The sequence below is a fragment of the Rhinolophus sinicus genome, chromosome 2 (genome assembly GCF_057876585.1).
Source record: "Rhinolophus sinicus isolate RSI-liver-muscle chromosome 2, RSI-T2T, whole genome shotgun sequence".
NCBI lineage: Eukaryota > Metazoa > Chordata > Mammalia > Chiroptera > Rhinolophidae > Rhinolophus > Rhinolophus sinicus.
This window is the reverse complement of record NC_142502.1, coordinates 14,754,211-14,771,835: the sequence shown is the minus strand read 5'-3', so window position 1 is coordinate 14,771,835 and position 17,625 is coordinate 14,754,211. Positions and strand designations below refer to the sequence as shown.

At 49.1% G+C, this 17,625-nt stretch overlaps 3 protein-coding genes across 5 annotated transcripts in view; 1 reads left to right on the top strand and 2 right to left on the bottom strand.

Annotated features, from left to right (window-relative positions):
• Positions 1-2,307, bottom strand: part of LOC109455392 (UL16-binding protein 3-like) — a 77,835-nt gene extending 75,528 nt beyond the window's left edge. Inside the window, exon 1 of one of the 2 annotated variants that reach the window (XM_088795400.1) lies at positions 1,849-2,307. In XM_088795400.1, coding sequence (XP_088651526.1) covers positions 1,849-1,945 — 97 coding nt within the window. In that variant the 5' untranslated portion in view covers positions 1,946-2,307. The remainder of the gene's footprint in view (positions 1-1,848) is intronic. The other variant, XM_074334014.2, reaches the window with a different exon arrangement.
• The window catches only part of LOC109439616 (UL16-binding protein 1-like), a 57,423-nt gene extending 42,240 nt beyond the window's left edge, over positions 1-15,183 (top strand). The window contains exons 1-5 of one of the 2 annotated variants that reach the window (XM_088795398.1): positions 9,326-9,749; positions 12,557-12,811; positions 13,029-13,304; positions 13,965-14,087; positions 14,899-15,183. In XM_088795398.1, the coding sequence (XP_088651524.1) occupies positions 9,653-9,749; positions 12,557-12,811; positions 13,029-13,304; positions 13,965-14,087; positions 14,899-14,993 (846 nt within the window). In that variant the 5' untranslated portion in view covers positions 9,326-9,652 and the 3' untranslated portion in view covers positions 14,994-15,183. Of the gene's footprint in view, positions 1-9,325; positions 9,750-12,556; positions 12,812-13,028; positions 13,305-13,964; positions 14,088-14,898 lie in introns of those variants that run through there. The other variant, XM_088795397.1, reaches the window with a different exon arrangement.
• Positions 1,952-8,032, bottom strand: LOC148758750 (retinoic acid early transcript 1E-like). The gene is given in 8 exon segments (XM_088794677.1): positions 1,952-2,042; positions 2,170-2,344; positions 5,852-5,989; positions 6,652-6,924; positions 7,040-7,068; positions 7,265-7,340; positions 7,343-7,419; positions 8,016-8,032. Coding segments are annotated over 8 exon segments (876 nt in total).
• Positions 15,184-17,625: the final 2,442 nt, after the last annotated feature.

Sequence of the window (17,625 nt, the reverse complement as noted above, 5' to 3'; positions counted from 1 at the left end):
ACAGTGTGGTCTGAAGACACTATGTAAAAGTCTAGCTACTAAATGTTTTAGGGTCTGCAGACTGTAGGCTCTGCAACTGCTCACCCCTGCTCTTGTAGCAGGAAAGAAGCCATAGACGATACATGAATGAATGAGTGTGGCTGGACCTGCCACTAGCGCCCAATGACCATGCAGGATCTATGATACTAGAAGTATCTGAGTTAGGAAAAGGTGCCATGTGGACTTCATGGCATCTTAATGGGAGAATCACATCACAGACCCATAGGGTCAGAAGCAAGGCCATGCCCCTTGCAGCAGGGACATCCACACCATTTAAAGAGCCTCTTGGTAAAGTGCTAGGACCTGGTAGAGATGAGGCGTCTGGCTACGAGATATCAGAGTACCCACCACGAGCGTCATCAGGTCAGATAGGCCCAGTGGTTATAAGAAAGAAGTGATTTTTTCAGGTATTGAAATGAGCAGGGTCACAGGGAACAAACAAGTGAGATGCAGAAGCAGGCCCTGATCTTAACACCAGAAATGTTGCACCAGCACGACCCTCAGGTCACACCTATGGCCTCATGTAGTGTCTCAATGGACCCCTTGTACCAAGGAATCCAGTCTACAGAAAGGAGGGGGGCAGTGGCCCATACCTGTAGGACCCACAGTCACTCTACACAAAGCCACAGGTAATATAGGGCACGTTTCTGGTTTTTGACACACAGAGGAGGCTCCCTGAGAGATAATTCCCTAAGGGACAGGGTCACCCATATCTGGGACACACTATATACCCTAAACATGGGGTCAGCAGTATAGGAAAGTATAATTCTGGACCCCAATTCTTTTGCATGTTGTCTGGCTGCTTCTGCCCCACAGAGGTGAGGTGTGTAGCACACACAGAGACAGGCACTAACTGGCCTGGAAAAATCACAACATTCACTATCTGCCTGCCCTTTGCTGCTGTGTAATGAATGAGCCTCACATGCTGCTGCTTCCTCAGCAGGTAGAAAATATGGGCTTGGGACCTAAGGGTGGATGGTGTGAGATCACTTCCTTGCCATCAATGTCAGTGTGAACTTTGGGAAAGTGTGCTTCCTGTCCCTCCTACTCTAGGTTCCCTGGGCCAGGTGCAGAGGCTTTTGCTAGGGGTGTGTCCTCAGGAAAGGGGGATGAGGGGCCACTTGGTGGAGGAAGTGGTTAGGGTCACTTCACCCGTGGGAGGTGTTGGCAGCACTGGAGTTCTTCAAACCCCATAGCACTGGGTAATAAGACAGCTCTCTGGGGAGCAGTCCTGAGGGGAGTAGACAGCAAGGAGAGCCTGCGGCTGCAAGGCTGGGTCAGATCAGCTGGCAGAACCCGCTCAGTTCAAGGGTGGACGGCACTGGGAATGATGAAGGGTTTGTGTGGGAAAGCTGTGTGTGCACAGTAGGGGCATATGTTTATTCTTGTACGCGACCCTGCGGAAATGCCCGCGCTGACACCGTGAGTCCGTGACTCATGCTCCCACTCCCAGAAGCGCGGGCTGGGGGGTGGGTGCTTCAGCAGAGAGTCCTGCTGCGCCCTCTGTCCTTCCCTTCTTCTCCCCGCCGCGTATCCACCCCTCATCCTCCAATTTGACCAACATCACTTTTTCTCCCAACCGCCTCGTTTTGGTTCCGTTTCTTGCCGGGATGGCGACAACCGGCCCCGTAAGCCCGCGAGGTTGAAACGAGCTCGGAGAGGATTGAGGAGGGGGCGGCGGCGCCAGCGGGAAGGTTGGTGAACTCCCGTGGGCACCGCATCCACATCCCCCGTCTTAATGCCCCCCCCCCCGCCTCCCTCCTACCCCCTCACCGCAACGCCCCCCTGCATGTTCCATTCCCAACTCACCGCCGCACTTCCAGGGACTGGGCGCTGCCCACATGCAGTCCCGCAGCAGAAGCAAGATCAGGGGCACAAGGCCCTTAGAGCCACCAGTTCGCACCATCGCCTGTCAGCGCAGGCAGCGGAAAAGTGCCAGGGAGCCTTTCCTCCCACCGCCTTTTCTTCGGAGCCGGTTGTCGTTCTGCAGGCGCGGAGCTCCACTTAGACGAAAAAGTGCGGGGCGAACGATCCGGGCCAATAAAGGGGATGGGATGGGCCGCGCTCAGAACTTCTAAGGGAACATTGGTGAGAGCACGGCCGGTCCCGCCTCTCCCCGCTGCACCTCACTTCGCGCGGGTGACCACCACCTCCGGGCACAGACGGTCAAAGGCGTCCAACTTTCGACCACCACCAGCCTTCCACAGGCCAGCGTCCGGCACTTTTGCTGGGTGCCGGGCCTCCGCCCCGCGCCCCGCCTCTTCCCGCGCCCCGCCTCTTGCGCACGGCGGGACACCACCCTGCGCTACGATCGCGCGGCAATTTGAACAGGTGCTCTGAGAGCACGTTTTCCACCTCCGGGGCAGCCACCACACCCGATTCCCTGCCACCACCCACTTCTGGGGACCTGGAAGCCCAAACTACTGGCAACCGAGGAATCAGGACGGGGGGTACCCCCAGGGTCTCAGTCCACAGTCACCCACAAACAATCCTTTTGCCTACTCTGCTCAAATGACTTGCCCACACAAACCCTTCATCATACACACTGCCCTGCACCCTTCAACTTCCCAGCTCGCTTTGCCAGCAGATCACCTGACCTGCAGCCCCAGGGGTTCACTTCACCAGACACATATCAGCCACTTCCCCTCACCACTCACTGCTCCCCACCCCAGCTCACCATGTTTTATTACCCAGTTCGTTGGTGTTCAAATACTCCAGTGTTCTAACACCTTCCCACCTGTGAAGTGACCCTAATCACTTCCTCCACCAGTGGCCCCTCATCCCCCTTTCCTGAGGACTCACCTCAGTAAAAGCCTCTGCACCTGGCCCAGGGAACCTAGAGTAGGAGGGACAGGAAGCACAATTTCCCAAAGTATGAGCCTGGGAAGGATGGTAAGGAGGGCGCCTCATTCCGCACTTTGGCCCAAATCCACTTTTTCTACCCACTAGGAGGCAGCAGTACATAAAGGTCACAGATTAGGAAGGAGGCTGCAAACCTTTTCTACAAAGGCTGGATAGTGAGTGTTGTGATCTTTGCAGTCCACTCAGTATCTGACTGTCCATCTCCATACCCTCTGCCCCAGCCATCCAGGAGGGCTTCAGTTTCTCCACAGACTCCCTAACACCTGTTTGCTGTCCTGTGTTGATCACCATCTAGTGTGTGTGAAGTGGCATCTGTTTGTGGTTTTGATCTGCATTTGCCTGATGGCTGATGATATGAGCATCTTTTCATGTGTTTATTGGCCATTTGTATTCCTCTTTGGAGAAATGTCTATTATTAAATTGGTTCATATATCATTATATTATTGAGTGTAAAAGCTCTTTATATATTCTGGATACCAGTCCCTCACCAGAGATATGATTGGAAAATATTTTGTCTCATTCTATAAGTGTGTTTTCACTTGATTGTGTCCTTTGAAGTACAAATGTTTTAAGTTTTGGAGAAGTCAATTTATCTACTGTTATTTTGTCTTTTGTGCTATTGGTGTATTTAAGAAGGTTTTGCCAAACAAGTTCACAAAGATTTACTCCTATGTTTTCTTGTAATCTTTCATAATTTTATTTCACATATATGAATACGTATAATCCATTTTGAGTTAATTTTTGTATATGGTGTGAAGGGTAGCAGAATATACCTCCCCCAAACATCTGCTTTCACAGACTGATTATTTTGAGTTGTAGACATTGAAAAACAGCCAAGCAGAGAAGATTTCTGTTTTAGCCTAAAGACAGTCCTCAAAAGGAACTCGGTTGTCATTCCCTCCCTGGGAGTTTCATCAACCAGAGAGGACTGACTCATGATAGGAGAGAAGTTGCCACAACACCCAGACAGACTTTGGCACACTTTTAAGCCCCGTTTGCCAGAGAAATAAGACCTAGCTGCACAATCTGCTCTACTGTGTCTTTTGGAGCAAAAATTAATATAAGACCCATATAATTATTATATTATATTATATTATATTATATTATATTATATTATATTATATTATATTACATTATATTATACCCGGTCTTATATTATAGTAAAATAAGACCGGGTCTTATCTTAAGTTTTGCTCCATAAGATACATTAGAGCTGATTGTCCGGCTAGATCTTATTTTTGGGGAAACACGTTACTTCTCATCTATTTTTCTAAAAGCCCATTTATTTTTCCTAAAAATCATTTGCCTTCTTCTAAGAGGCCTACAACACCCCCACCTTTCGCCCCACCTTTCCCTATTAAGATATTTAATCCTGAATTCTAGAGTATCTCTCATCTGTATTAGAGGTATACGTGTTAATAAACTTCTGTTTGTGTTTCTCTTGTTAATCTGTCTTTTGTCACCTGGGTCAAAAGGGCGGAGAGAAAATCATTTTCCTCCCTTGTAGGTTTACGGAGAGTGTTGAACATCATGGTTTGCGTGGGACTATCTTTACCACGTGTTCTTGATTTCTGAGTCGGTGTCTATCGGTTCATTTTTCTCCTCATTATTAATCACCTTTTCTTGCTTTTTAGCACGTCTAGAAATCTTTTGATTGGAGGCTTGAACATTGTGATTTGGTACATTGGTAAATGTGTGTAGCCCTTCAGCAGCAGGCTCAGGGAGCCAGAAAGAAGCAGGCTGAGTGCACAAGCCCCAGGGGCCCATGGGGGCCCAGCCTCCTTTAATCCTCACCACTGACTCCTAGTGTCTAAAGCGGGTGTCCTGCCTTCCTCCTGCTCCTACTGGGAATGCAGCCTGACCTCGGCCTGCTGGGCTGGCCAGTGAAGCCCTTCTCAGTCTCCTTCCAGCAGCGGCTAAAGCCAGAGCCCTGTGCCCACAGCTCTGTGGACGGGATCCCCTTCCCTGGGACAGACCTGCACCCACCACGCCACTGCCCTGCCCCAGTCTAGGTGTAACACTCCCTGTGTCCCTGCTGCCACCACACCCCACACAGCACGAGACAGACTGATCCCCGGTATTCTTTATGGCGACTGAAAGGGTGGAATCATTTCCTACATGACAGTGTGAGCACATTAAACCAAAAACAAAGAAACAAACAAACAAAAGAAAATAACCTCCCTAACTATCTTCCTCTTAATTGAATAGAAAATGCCAGCTGCCACTCCAATTCCACCTGACACAGGGAAGCCTGACGGAAAGAGAGTCAGAGTAAAACTAACAGTCCTAACTGATTGTGAGTAAATCTCTTACGACTGCAAAGGTTTCAGAATTACCAAGTCAACACAGAGGCCTGTTTAAGGGCCATGGAGGGACCTTGCATAGGTGATGGGTTCTGGAGTTAAGATCTTCAGCTTCCTGGTGAACCCATGTCTGAGCAGAAGACAATAATTGTATTGGAAGGCAGACTGTTATCAGGAGACTATTTTTGCCATTAAGGGCTGGTTTGATGTTGTCACCCTCTCAAAGTTCAGAGAAGAATCATCAGGTAATGGAAAAGCTGTTATGACATTAGGCAAGTTGCTGCACTAAATCATGCTCTCCTCAGAGAGCAAGTAGTTTTTCATCAAAAGTTAGTGCAAGTCCTGGCTTGCATTGGGACTGGACTGCACCCATGCCAGGCCTTCTAGATCTTGGCCCCTGCCCCACACAGGAGCAGGGACTCGGTTTGCCCCTCCCCTCGCAGCACTGTGGCGTTGCCTGTAAATACCTTGTCTCCCCAAGCACAGAGTACTTCCAGCCCTACTGTGGAGTGGGGGGGCTCAGCACTAAGAAAGGGCATCATTTCCATGTAGAGATGGATCAGGGCACAGGTGAGACCAGGGCTCACCTCTCCCACATCCTTACCAGACTACATCCTGCCCAATGGCCAGGCCAGCCTGCTTCTCACCTTCCATGGTACCTGATCTCCTGTTTACTTTCAAGATGATGACAATTAAGACTGAGCACATGACGATCACTGGGAAGATCCATGCAATTAACTGGATGAGTGAAGACTGTTGGGTATCTGGGGCCTTTAATGATGGCACTGGAACAAAGGGAATGAGGAAAAACCTTGTCCAACCTAAAACTATACCTTCCTCAGTATCTACATCCCCCAGTCAGCACATGTCAACGCCATATTTACTGACTTATGTGACAGCCACTCTACCAGGTCCTGTGGTCTAAAGATGAACAGGGGTTGTGCCCTGTCCTCATGGAGCTCATATCTCTACTGAGGGAGACAGCAGTTGGTCATCTGATTATCACACAGTTGGACATGTTTATGTGGGTAGACCTCTTTGAGGCTGACAGAACTAGAGGTGCTTCATTCTGTCTGAGGAAGGGATGAAGGCTCCATAAGAAGTGACATTTTAGGTGGTCAAAGAAAGACTATAACAGAGGAAGAAGAGAAGGCCTGGAAGCACAATGCTGCTCAGAGATTTGGGGACCATCTGGCAGTCCAGGGCGACTGGATCAGTGGTTAATTGCAGAAGGGGACTCCTGTGCTGAGGGAGGTGGGATGGGAAAGGAGGATGCTGGGAAATCATATGGCAGTCACTGACTCTCCAGACAGGAAGTCCACCAGAAAAACAACCAGTCTATGCATCCATTACATTTTCAAATTCACAAACATACTCACACACACACAGGGAAGGCATTAGACCATTAAAGAGAGCTACCACGTCCTGCACCCTATTGCTCAGTTACCAAAGGGTTCCAGCATTTTCTCCCCATATTCTACAAATTCCCTAAGCCAGTGAGAGCAATCTCCCACTGAGATCTTTCTGAAATACTCTGCCAGTTCCTTGCTCTCCCAGGCTCTCTTGATCCCTCTGGTTCCAGGATCAATCACTGTCCAGTTCAAGCTCCTTGTGTCAGAGAGGAGGGTGGTCTGTCCATTGAAGCTGGACTGCCAGGACGCAACTGTGCATCCTTCTGCCTGACACTGACAGGACATCTTGGCCTGCAGGGTGGGAGGACCTGCCATCCCCCCCTCCACACACACGTAATCCTAACTCTTGAGAGCTCCACCATCTCCTAGTAGCTCAAGTGTGTCTCTGCACAGTTAGGGGCCTGTACTGTCTCCATGACTTGCCCTTTTCTGCCATCAGGTCCACCGTGTCTCTAAGATGGGACCAGATATCAGTTCCTTTACACAAAGGCCCTGCCCTGCCTGTGCCCCGCCCCTTCCCTCTCCTGCTGACTGTCTCCATCTCCCTTCACTTACCCTGGTCTTGTTTTCTCCTAGTGTGATGACAGGCATGTTCCTCCTGAGCTCTCACCTCACCTCTCTCAGCGTTTGGGTCAAGTCTGTCTGCACTTCTCTCCCAGGGGACCCCAAGGTTTGACCTTATTGCTGTCACTGTCATATTGAAGGAAAGACTTTGGATCCACTGAGCCCGGACTTCACACCAGGGCTGTCCAGGTCTGTGCTGTGATTTGACAGTGAGGTCGAGGCAAAGAGAGTGAGCATTTCTGAGAGAAAGATGCAGGTGTGGCCCTGGGGACTCCCTTGGAAGGGCCTGGCCGCTGAGGGAGGGACCTGCGTTTCATCCTCTTCCACTTCCTGCATCTTTAGTCTTGTGTCACCTCTAACTGTCTGAGGTCGTAAAATACTCTGATGTGACCATGGACCCCAGGTACACATACTGTTACCAGGAAGATTCATCTGACAGATACTTTTAATGACATCTACCAAGTTCTGAGTACAAAATACAAAGAAGTGTCTGCCCCCGTGCGACTCAAATTCTAGGTGAACACATAGGACTTTCAACAGAAGCGAGGAAGGACCCCACAGGACACATGCCAAATTCATGATGGGTCCTGGGTATTCAGGAAAGGCTTCCTGGAGAGACGCTGGGACCTGGCAGGAGAGGGAGAGTTGTGACATGTGAGCACAGTGCCACGTGCGGTGCCTGATGTTCTGCGATAAGTACCAACGTGGGAAGCAGTTCAGTTATTTTTACATAAACACAATTGCTCCCTAACCCCAAAACAACTGTTCTTCTACCCTGGGCTTTTCAAACTTACCGATGGTTGTTGAAAACTCTGGTTTTATATCAAGCAGTTACTTTTTGAGCTCTTCCATCAGGTCTTTCAGTTTCTGTCTGTCTCTCCCAAGCCTTTGAGCCATTCTCCTTCCTCCCCAGAGCCCCAAGGAGTTTGACCTCCTTCCTAACACAGTGATCCTAGAAATGTGTTTCCATCCACCTCGCCTTGAACCTTACACTATAGTTTCCATCAGGAATGACAGTGAAGTTATAGCACAGACAGGCAATATTCATGAAGGAAAAATGCAGGTCAGGGCTGGTGTTGGGTGAAAAAGGCCAAAGACACCCAGTCCTCCATCTCTATGTCAGCAAGAGAATCCCCCTGATGGCAGGACTGGCAGAGCAAGGACTGCCCCTGTCCAGGCCCTTCCTTCACCAGTTGAAGGCTAGTGCCCCTCCCTTGCTGGAAGAGGACCAGGAGCTCATTCCCTAGGGTACTGGGACCCCCTTATCTGGAACACACTATATACCCTAAATCTGGGGTCAGCCCTCTAGGAAAGTGTTCAGATCTGGTTTCCCTATTCGTTTTCATGTTGTTTGGCTCTTTTGCACTGGAAGGTGAAGGTGTGCAGTGCATACAGGGGCAGATACTGAGTGGACTGCAAAGATCACAACACTCACTATCTGCCCTTTGTAGAAAAGGTTTGCAGCCTCCTGCCTAAATCTATGACCTTTATGTGCTGCTGCCTCCTCAGTGGATAGAAAAGGCGGGTTTGGGCCAAGGGTAGAGTGAGAGTGCCCTTCCATCATTCCCAAGGTCATATTTTGGAAATTGTGCTTCCTGGCCCTCCTACTCTAGGTTCCCTGGGCCAGGTGCAGAGGCTTTTGTTGAGGTGAGTCCTCAGGAAAGGGGGATGAGGTACCACTGGTGGAGGAAGTGATTAGGGTGACTTCACAGGTGGGAAGGTGATAGAACACTGGAGTATCTGAACACCAACGAACTGGGTAATAAAACATGGTGAGCTGGGGTGGGGAGCAGTGAGTGGTGAGGGGAAGTGGCTGAGATGTGTTTGGTGAAGTGAGAGCCAGGGGTTGCAGGTCAGGTGATCTGCTGGCAGAACCTGCTGGGAAGTTGAAGGGTGCAGGGCAGTGTGGATGATGCAGGGTTTTTGTGGGCAAGTCATTTGAGCAGAGTAGGCAAAAGGACTGTTTGTGGGTGACTATGGACTGAGACCCTGGGGGTACCCCCATGCCCTGACTCCTCGGTTGCCAGTAGTTTGGGCTTCCAGGTCCCCAGAAGTGGGTGGTGGCAGGGAATCGGTTGTGGTGGCTGGCCCGCGGAGCAGGGAAATGGCGGGGCGCGGGAAGAGGCGGGGCGCGGGGCGGAGGCCCGGCACCCAGCAAAAGTGCCGGACGCTGGCCTGTGGAAGGCTGGTGGTGGTCGAAAGTTTGGCGCCTTTAACCGTCTGTGCCCAGAGGGGGTCACCCGCGCGAAGTGAGGTGCAGCGGGGAGAGGCGGCACCGGCCGTGCTCTCACCAATGTTCCCTTAGAAGTTCTGAGCGCGGCCCATCCCATCCCCTTTATTGGCCCGGATCGTTCGCCCCGCACTGTTTCGCTAAGTGGAGCTCATCGCCTGCAGAGCGACAACCGGCTCCGAAGAAAAGGCGGTGGGAGGAAGGGCTCCCTGGCACTTTTCCGCTGCCTGCGCTGACAGGCGATGGTGCGAACTGGTGGCTCTAAGGGCCTTGTGCCCCTGATCTTGCTTCTGCTGCGGGACTGCATGTGGGCAGCGCCCAGTCCCTGGAAGCGCGGCGGTGAGTTGGGAATGGAACATGCAGGGGGCGTTGCGGTGAGGGGGTAGGAGGGAGGCGGGGGGGGGGACATTAAGACGGGGGATGGGATGCGGTGCCCACGGGAGTTCACCAACCTTCCCGCTGGCGCCGCCGCCCCCTCCTCAATCCTCTCCGAGCTCGTTTCAACCTCGCGGGCTTACGGGGCCGCTTGTCGCCATCCCGGCAAGAAACGGAACCAAAACGAGGCGGTTGGGAGAAAAAGTGATGTTGGGCAAATGGGGGGGGGGGGGGAGTAAGGGGTGGGAGAGCGGCGGGGAGAAGAAGGGAAGGACAGAGGGCGCAGCAGGACACTCTGCTGAAGCACCCACCCCCCAGCCCGCGCTTCTGGGAGTGGGAGCATGAGTCACGGACTCACGGTGTCAGCGCGGGCATTTCCGCAGGGTCGGGCGTACAAGAATACACATATGCCCCTACTGTGCACACACAGCTTTCCCACACAAACCCTTCATCATTCCCAGTGCCGTCCACCCTTGAACTGAGCGGGTTCTGCCAGCTGATCACCCAGCCTTGCAACCGCAGGCTCTCCTTGCTGTCTACTTCCCCTCAGGACTGCTCCCCAGAGAACTGTCTTATTACCCAGTGCTATGGGGTTTGAAGAACTCCAGGGCTGCCAATACCTCCCACGGGTGAAGTGACCCTAACCATTTCCTCCACCAAGTGGCCCCTCATCCCCCTTTCCTGAGGACACACCCCTAGCAAAAGCCTCTGCACCTGGCCCAGGGAACCTAGAGTAGGAGGGACAGGAAGCACACTTTTCCACAGTATGGCCCTGGGCATCACGGTAAGGAAGGGCATCTCACTCTACCCTTAGGTCCCAAGCCCATATTTTCTACCTGCTGAGGAAGCAGCAGCATGTGAGGCTCATTCATTACACAGCAGCAAAGGGCAGGCAGATAGTGAATGTTGTGATCTTTCCAGGCCAGTTAGTGCCTGTCTCTGTGTGTGCTACACACCTCACCTCTGTGGGGCAGAAGCAGCCAGACAACATGCAAAAGAATTGGGGTCCAGAATTATACTTTCCTATACTGCTGACCCCATGTTTAGGGTATATAGGGTGTCCCAGATATGGGTGCCCCTGTCCCTTAGGGAATTATCTCTCAGGGAGCCTCCTCTGTGTGTCAAAAGCCATAAACCTGCCCTGTCCTGCCTGTGGCTTCTGGGTGGAGTGAATGTGAGAGGGTGTGGGCCCTACTCAGTTGGGCCACTGCCCCCCTCCTTTCTGTAGACTGAATTCCTTGGTCCAAGGGGGCCTTTGACACAGCATGAAGCCATAGGTGTGACCTGAGGGTCGTGCTGGTGCAACATTTCTGGTGTCAAGATCAGGGCCTGCTTCTGCATCTCATTTGTTCCCCGTGACCTTGGTCATTTCCATGACTGAAAAATCACTTCTTTCTTCGGACCCATAGAAATATAAGCGAAGTAGGCAGCTTTTATACCTTTTAGACAAAGAAACAAATTTTTGAAAAATTGAAACAGGAGTTTCGCTTTGGAATAGTAAATTAGTTAAGAAATAAGAAGGATTCGGGGCCGGCTCTGTGGCTCAGGCCGTTAGAGCTCCATGCTCCTAACTCCGAAGGCTGCCAGTTCGATTCCCATATGGGCAAGGGATGGTGAGCTGCGCCCCCTGCAACTAGAAACGGCAACTGGACCTGGAGCTGAGCTGTGCCCTCCACAACTAAGATTGAAAGGACAACAACTAGACTTGGAAAAAAGGCCTGGAAGTACACAGTTACCCAATAAAGTCCTGTTCCCCTTTCCCAATAAAAAAAAAATCTTAAAAAAAAAAAAAAGAAATAAGAAAGTTTGTTTATACCGGTTTCTCACTTCCCCATTTGTGGTGCTAAGGATGCCTGTCTACCTCCTGGACAGGGAGGGTACCTTTCACATGGGAGGTTTCTTTCCTGTTTTCAGGGGGACAAAGGCAGGTCACAGTGTACTGCCGTTTCTTAAGTAACTTTAACTAGAAATAATTGATACGCCGAAGTGGCACGTTTTGAGGGGGCCTGATTTGAACCCCATCATCATCATGCATTCTTTATAAGTTTGATAAACAGAGGGTCCTCCAGGCCTTCCCATGGAGCATAGTTTGTGAACCGTTTCTGTTTTTTCGTCCTAGCTTCTCATACTATATCCATTCTGACATATGTATTTCTTGGAGCCTTTTAATCCCTCCCTGTACTGTCTGCCTTGGAAGTTCCTGCTATTTTATTTCATGCAGTGTAGCCATTCCTTTTCCCAAAGTCCCAAGACCCATCCTAATAGCAGGTTAGCACCATCTCCCAGGGGCCGTGCTAAATTCCATGACATATGTCAACTCTTCCTTCTCCAACGGTGGGTCCTCTCCTCACCCTGCACCCACTGTCATCCACTTTCCTCAGGAGTAGCCCCCTGACAATCTACCTTCTCCCTGCAGGGTACAGGCTAGTTTGTGACAATCCTCTGCCACCTATACTGTTTTCTCCCCTATCCAGCCTGGCACGTCCCTGCAATGGTTATGGGCTGACTGATGGTGGGTATTGGCCTGGTGGGCAGAAGGGACATATCTGGGAATGTGTGGCTTCTTACCAAGCAGAGGCCTCCTGGAACTCCTCAAGCAAGGGAGGGGTGCTGGCCTTCAACTGGTGAAGGAAGGGGCCATGCAGGGTCAATCCTTGCTCTGCCAGTCCAGCCATCAGTTGGGATTCTCTTGCCATCACAGAGATGGGGGAGAGATGCTTATGGGTCCTTTTCTTCCAACCCCAACCATCACCTGTGTTTTTCCTTCACAGATGCTTCCTCTCTTTGCTACAACTTCACCATCACTCCTAATAGACAACCATGGTGTGAGGTTCAAGGCCAGGTCAATGGAAACACATTTCTTATTTATACCTGTAGTAGCAAGATGGCTGAACCCATCGGTCCTCTGGGGATGAAGGTGAATGCCACAGGTGCCTGGAAAACACAGACAGAAACTCTGAAAGACCTGACAGAAGAGCTCAAAAAGGCACTGCCTGACATTAAACCAGAGATTATTACAACCATAGGTAAGTTTGAAAGGCTCAGGGCGGAAGTAGAACAGATGTAGGGTTAGGGAGCTTTGTGTTTATGTAAATATTAGATGTTGGTGACACCCAAGAGGGCCATGACACAGAGGAGAGGGGAGGACCAAGAATTTGGAGCGCAGCAGAGGGCTGGATACCAGGTGGGGTCAAAGGATCTGTGAAGAGCAGAGGCTGATGTCTTTCTCATGGTGGGCTGCAGATTTTTTCTCCCTGCAGGGCAGGTTCATGTGTCCGTGGAAAGCCAACGGATCCATCAGTGGGTCCTGGGAGATTGGTTTCAATGGACAGAGATTCCTCCTCTTTGACTTGGAGAACAGAAAGTATACAGTGGATCATTCTGAAGGCAAACTGATGAAAGAGAAGTGGGAGCATGACAAGGATTTGACCATGACCTTAACCAGTATCCCAGTGAGCGTCTGCAAGGAATGGCGTGATGAATTCTTGGTATACTGGAAGGAAGAGCTGCCAACAACAGGTTAGCGAGAGGAGAGGGATGACATGGTAGTTCTCTTTTGATGAGATTGACTTACCAAGTGTGTGTGTGTGTGTGTGTGTGTGTGTGTGTGTGTGTGCCCGCGCGCGCGTTTGAGAGTGATCCATCCACTGTGGATTCTTCTTGGGCAAATAATGGCCATGACTATGTCCTACCATCCTTCCTTTTCCTTCTCACCTCATGACATCTCTTCCTCACTGTACATGACTTTGGACCACTCACTGTGGATTTCTTACTGACCCCAAATATGAGGGCATCATTCTGTGTCCAAACCGTTTCTTCGTACTGTTTCTCTTCTTAGCATCACGTTTCTTTCCCATCTCACCTGGTCTATTTCTGTAAATCCTTCAATACCACCTCAATTGTCAGCTCCTGAGAGGACTTCTCTACCACCCTCCCTCCTCATGTGTCACCTCCTCTGTCACAGCACAGTGACTGCTCATATTCTAACTTCCCTCATTGGCTGTACGAGCCCCAGGAACACAGGCCCATCTCCTCTCTTTCTTCCAAACCTAGAATCTATCATAGTGGCTGCCACACATAGAGGGGTAGAAAATGTCTCCGTGGTAGGATTACCTGGGGCAGCAGGTGCTGAGGAGGTTTGGACAAGAGCTTTCACTCTTGTGTTTCATTCCATTGCAGCCCCACCAACTGTGGTCCCAGCCACAACCCAATCCAAAGCCACAACCACCAGCTGTATCTTCTCTGTTGTCTTCCTCCCCTGCTTGATCACAATCAGCATCCTGTTTCATTTTAAAAAACCAGGTACTGAGGGCAGAATTGAGTGGGAATGAGGGGCAGATGGCCTGGAGTGAGGATGAGGAAGGCTGAATTCCCAGCCCGACCCCTGTTGCCTCACTGAACCTTGTCATCATGGTAATGAGACCAGGAGAGTAAGACCTCATATGGCCTGGTGGCAATCACTGGGACAGCCTAGCCCCGAGTTCTGATATCTCCTCACTGTTAGTGCCATTAGAAACGGAGGGGCCCAAAGCAAGGTTTAAGGCCTGTTGATTTTAAGGGGGTGTAGGGAAAGGGATTAAGAAATACAAATTGGTTGTTACAAAGTAGTCATGGGGACATAGGGCACAGCATAAAAACTATAGTCAATAATATTGTAATAACTATGTATGGTGTTAAATGGGTACTAGATTTGTTGAGGTGATAGATGGGAGGGGTTTGAGGGACAGGGTGAGAAAGGAGAAGGCATTAAGAAGTACAAATTGGTAATTACAAAATAGTCATGGGTATGTGGATATAGCTTACGGAATATAGTCAATAATATTGTAATAAGTATGTATGGTGGTAGGTGGGTACTAGACTAGTCAGGGGGATCACTTCTTAAATTATATGTAAATGTCTAACCACTATGCTGTACATCCGAAATTAATATACAATAATATCGAATGTCAAATGTAATTGAAAAAAGGGAGGGAAGGTGAATGGGAATAAGAGGTTCAAATTTCTAGGTATAAAATAAATAAGTCATGGGGATGTAATGTACAGTATAGGGAATATAGTCGATAGTGTGATATGGTGTCAGATGATCGCTGACTTATGTTGATCACTTCTTTAGGTACACTGATGGGTAAACTGACCTTAAAATGGTTCCCTGCCACGTGGAACTGTCCTAAAATGGTGGCCCAAGCAAGAGAGAAGGCCCCAGCCTAAGCCCCAGCCCACTTTCGCATAACCCCCTCCAAGCCACACCTTGAGCCAATCAACAGATAACACCTACCCCTTCCCCGACTCAAGGAAGTCCCCAACCCATAAAAACTTGCTCAAAACCTTGCTGGGGTCTCAGCCTTTTGGGAAGGATCCCGCTGAGCCCACCGGCGTAATAAAGCCGTGTTCTCCCTGATCTCTGCGTGCCGCTTGAGTTTCTTGGTGCTTGCCGTTTTTCTGCAACAATACGAGAGGTGCCAAAAAAGGTATACAAGTGGACACTTTGGTCAACGCTGCTCAAGCAGTAGTGTGCTATAATCAGAAATGTCTGGATGCTGATGGTAACCACTTTGAGCACCTCTGGTAATTGCAGAAGTCAAAGGTTACTGGTATTCATCTTTTGTTATCAGTATATATTAATAGTTTTTCTTTTTCTTAAAATGTATATACATTATTTTGGCCACTTCTGTATAAATGTTGAATAACTATTGTGTATACATGAAACTAATATAAAATTGTATCTTAGCTATATTTTTATAAAAATCTTAACAAAATAAGAGGACAGAATGATATTTATGATTGTATCTTTGAGGAATTTTTCACTGTGTAATGCTATTTAAATTTACATCTTTATAGTGTAAAAACAATTACTTACAAATTTTGTTTTATAAAGCACAGAAGTTTTGGTGATCATTATTCCTCCACATCATAGGCTAAATAAAACCAGAGATTTTGCTAGATTACTATGGAAACAGAATTTAAGGACCACACTTAACCAGCAATAAGTCCATCTCAGTCTTATCCTGCTAACTGGATTAAAAAAACTACATGGATCAAAAGAATAAGGATTTTTCTGATTTCACCCAACACATTCTACCCCAGCAATGACTTTCCTGTGATCCCTCCCCCCTTCAGTGAGAAGTAAATCTTCACAGCACAAACATCTCTACTTCTCAAAGTCATATAATCCCTTTATGACAATGGACTAGTATCTAGAATATATAAAGAGCTCCTACAGATAAATTAGAACCTGACAAATTCTCCAGAGATATAGGACAAAGGATGTGAGGAGTTCATGACACTATTGAAAAGATTGAAAATCTTACAAATAATCAAAATAATACAAATGAAAAATACAAGGATTAGCCTTACACACCCATGAAATTATCAAATATTTTAAATGTATCAATCCTAACTACTGGAGAGGATAAGTCCTGAAATAACAGGAATTCTCTTGCATGGTTGGTATGAGTATGAATGGAACCAGCACTGTGAAGAATAATTTAACAATATCTGAATATTGTAGGGATGTCATCAAAATGGTGGCATGAGGTGAGCCTCTGTAAAGCTCCCCTGGAATTTACAACTAATTGAACAATAATAACTCCACAAAGGACTCCCTGCATAGCAGACAGGCAAGACGAAGAGGCCCACTACTGAATTCACCTAAAGGTGGGCGAATTGCAGGAGCAGGGGAGGAGGGAAGTGAGAAGTCCAGAGACGGAGCCGCGGGGGCACAGGACGCAGACCTAGCTCAGTGCTCCGAGCTCGCTGCATCCTGGAACTACCGCAGCTGCGGGAGAGGGAAGAACTCAGACTGCTAGGGCTCCACTTATGGCCCACAGGGATGAGGGGGCAGCATATAACACGGCTGAACCCAACGATCACGGCAGAGACCTCAGAGCAAAGACTGAGGGAAAAAGGCTGAAAACGGTGGTTTAAGCACTCACTGCCGAGCAGAGAACAGAAGCCTTAGGCACTGAGACTAACCGCCCCCTCCCTCCCCTCCCAGAGCTCGCCCCGCCCCCACCTGCCCTGTGATAGAAGCGGAACAGTAGCGGTGTCAGATCAAAAGAATAGAATATTTGCTGTTCTGAGAACTGTGTACCACAGACACAGATTCGCAGCCCAACTAGTTCCGACAAAGGGGAGTGTCACGTCCAGTGCAACACGGGCAATGAGGGTGCGAGAAGGGGCGGTTTGGGTTAAGTTTTTAAGAAAGAAACAGAGACTTAATGCAGTTAAATCTCTCAGGAGGCCAGGGGTCTCTCAGTCTCAGAGGACTGGAGCCCAGAATAAGGCCGACTGAAAGTTTTTATTGATAGGTATACAAATATAAGAAAGTAACATTGTTTCTTACACGGTCTGTGAGACTCATTCATCATAACAGAAAAATGTTTATTCCAATCACCCTTTGTCTATAAACAGCCGAAGTACAAGGTCCCATGATGTCTTACCTAAGGTATGTACCTTTTCAGGGTCAAGTCTCTCATATTGTAACAGCTCCGTTGAGCTAAGTGGAGAGAGCTGATCTTTGTTGTCCTTATGACTTCTCTCACAAACAGGTGCAAGGGAAAAGCAAGAGCTGGCAACAGCTTTTTCCAGGCAAGGGGAAGAGGAGGCAAGGCTCCTTCCCATATTTTTCTAAGGCAGTTCATTGGGGGTCCCCACTCAGTTCTGCCTGGCTTAGGTTGTATCTCCCGTGAGATATCTTACCTGTCTTTGGCTGCAAACCATCTTTTGGGGACCAGACAGAGACATAAGGTGTAAACACAAGGATGGAACAAAGTCCCAGAAAGGCACAGTCTCACAGACTCTTCTTTCCTTAAGGAAAGACACGGGGGGACAGTTGGCTAAA